This window comes from Austrofundulus limnaeus, unplaced genomic scaffold (assembly GCF_001266775.1).
Source record: "Austrofundulus limnaeus strain Quisiro unplaced genomic scaffold, Austrofundulus_limnaeus-1.0 Scaffold321, whole genome shotgun sequence".
NCBI lineage: Eukaryota > Metazoa > Chordata > Actinopteri > Cyprinodontiformes > Rivulidae > Austrofundulus > Austrofundulus limnaeus.
In genome coordinates, this window is record NW_013952723.1 from 205,671 (window position 1) to 207,065 (window position 1,395).

The following is a 1,395-nucleotide window of genomic DNA, read 5'->3' on the forward strand; positions in this document are numbered from 1 at the left end:
AAGCAAGGGTCATATTGTTTTCGTACAGCTTTTTTTTCACAGTGATTTTTGGTCAAATGTAGCACGGAAACAGCTGCACCGATCAACATGAAATTTGGCAGGACTGTAGATGAGTCTCACCTACACTGYGCCAGCCAACGGTTTTAAGATAGACCCCATATTTGAGGAGGGGGCTCCATCTGAAACGGGGGTGTCTGGACATAGAAAAATGCTTATAACTCAAAAACTATTAAACATAGGAGCTTCAGATTTTTTTGTTTTTATTTTTTGTTAAGCTCTGATTTAAAAATTCTGAGTTCTGGTGCATTGGTGCTTTGTGTGCATGTGGGGCTCATATGTTACCACTATGCAGTATCTAGTTTAAGATTACTTTTCTTATTTTAGGAGATTTTGTTTTGGATGACGGCAGCATCCTTCCTTCTCTACATCAGCAGAATTTAAAACCTCCTGAGCAATTTTTTTTTCTGGTTTACGTAGAAGCCGTTCCAAACAGGAAAAAAAAGATTATATTTAAATCTGTGCTAGAAAGTTTCACATCAAACTTTCCTATTCTGAGCTTAGCTTTATTAAGCACGACATAGAGAACTATGCATTAATCTTTTATCTAATAAACGAACATACTCAATCCTGTATTTTCTCTGTTGTCTTGGCATATCAGTTTACTTAGAGAAAGAAATAGAAGTTGATAAAAGAAATAAGCCACAGTCCCAGTTTTTACTTCATTGACTTTTTTTTCTCCATCAGGAAGAAGACTTTGATGATGATGGTGCAGCGGCCCTCTCTCTTCCGGGCATGTCACCTCCTAAAAGCATATCCTCAGATGAAGAGCTCTCAGTGCACCAGATCGAGGACTTCAACAAAACAGATGAAAGCGTGGAGACTGAAGGTGCAGAACTGGCTGCGTGGAAGTGAAAATGAAATCTGGGGTGTCTGTCTGACCTGTAGGAACCATCAAAATGTTCAGGGCGCCTCTGAATTACCCATGAGAAACCTCCAGCTGGTCTATAACACTGCTACCTTTCTATTTTTTTTATTTATTTTTATTTTTATTATTATTTATAGCAAACAGTGGAGAGCTGTTTTCCTTTCAGTCACACCCAAGGAGGTTCTAAAGAACTGGAGTGCGCAGACGTGACCATGTGATCGGCTGGTGAAGCTAGCGGCTAACGCTAAACTGTCAAAGAGTCTGGATTTCCCGTTACTGTACATGTTGACAACAGAGCAGAAAAAAAGGACCGACGATGGTAGAAATCATTAAAAGTATTATTAATAATAATATTAATCCAATTATTATTAATAGTTTTACAGTTTATATAATCTATCTAATGTTTTAAATAATGCCAGAAAAGCTGTTTGTGTTATGAATTTATTAACAGAAGATAAACAGGAAAACAT

General features: G+C 37.4%; 1 protein-coding gene across 1 annotated transcript in view; it reads left to right on the top strand.

Moving 5' to 3' along the window:
- The window catches only part of adad2 (adenosine deaminase domain containing 2), a 19,435-nt gene that overhangs the window by 3,739 nt on the left and 14,301 nt on the right, over positions 1-1,395 (top strand). The window contains exon 4 of the mRNA XM_014022267.1: positions 745-886. Within this exon, the coding sequence (XP_013877721.1) occupies positions 745-886 (142 nt within the window). The remainder of the gene's footprint in view (positions 1-744; positions 887-1,395) is intronic.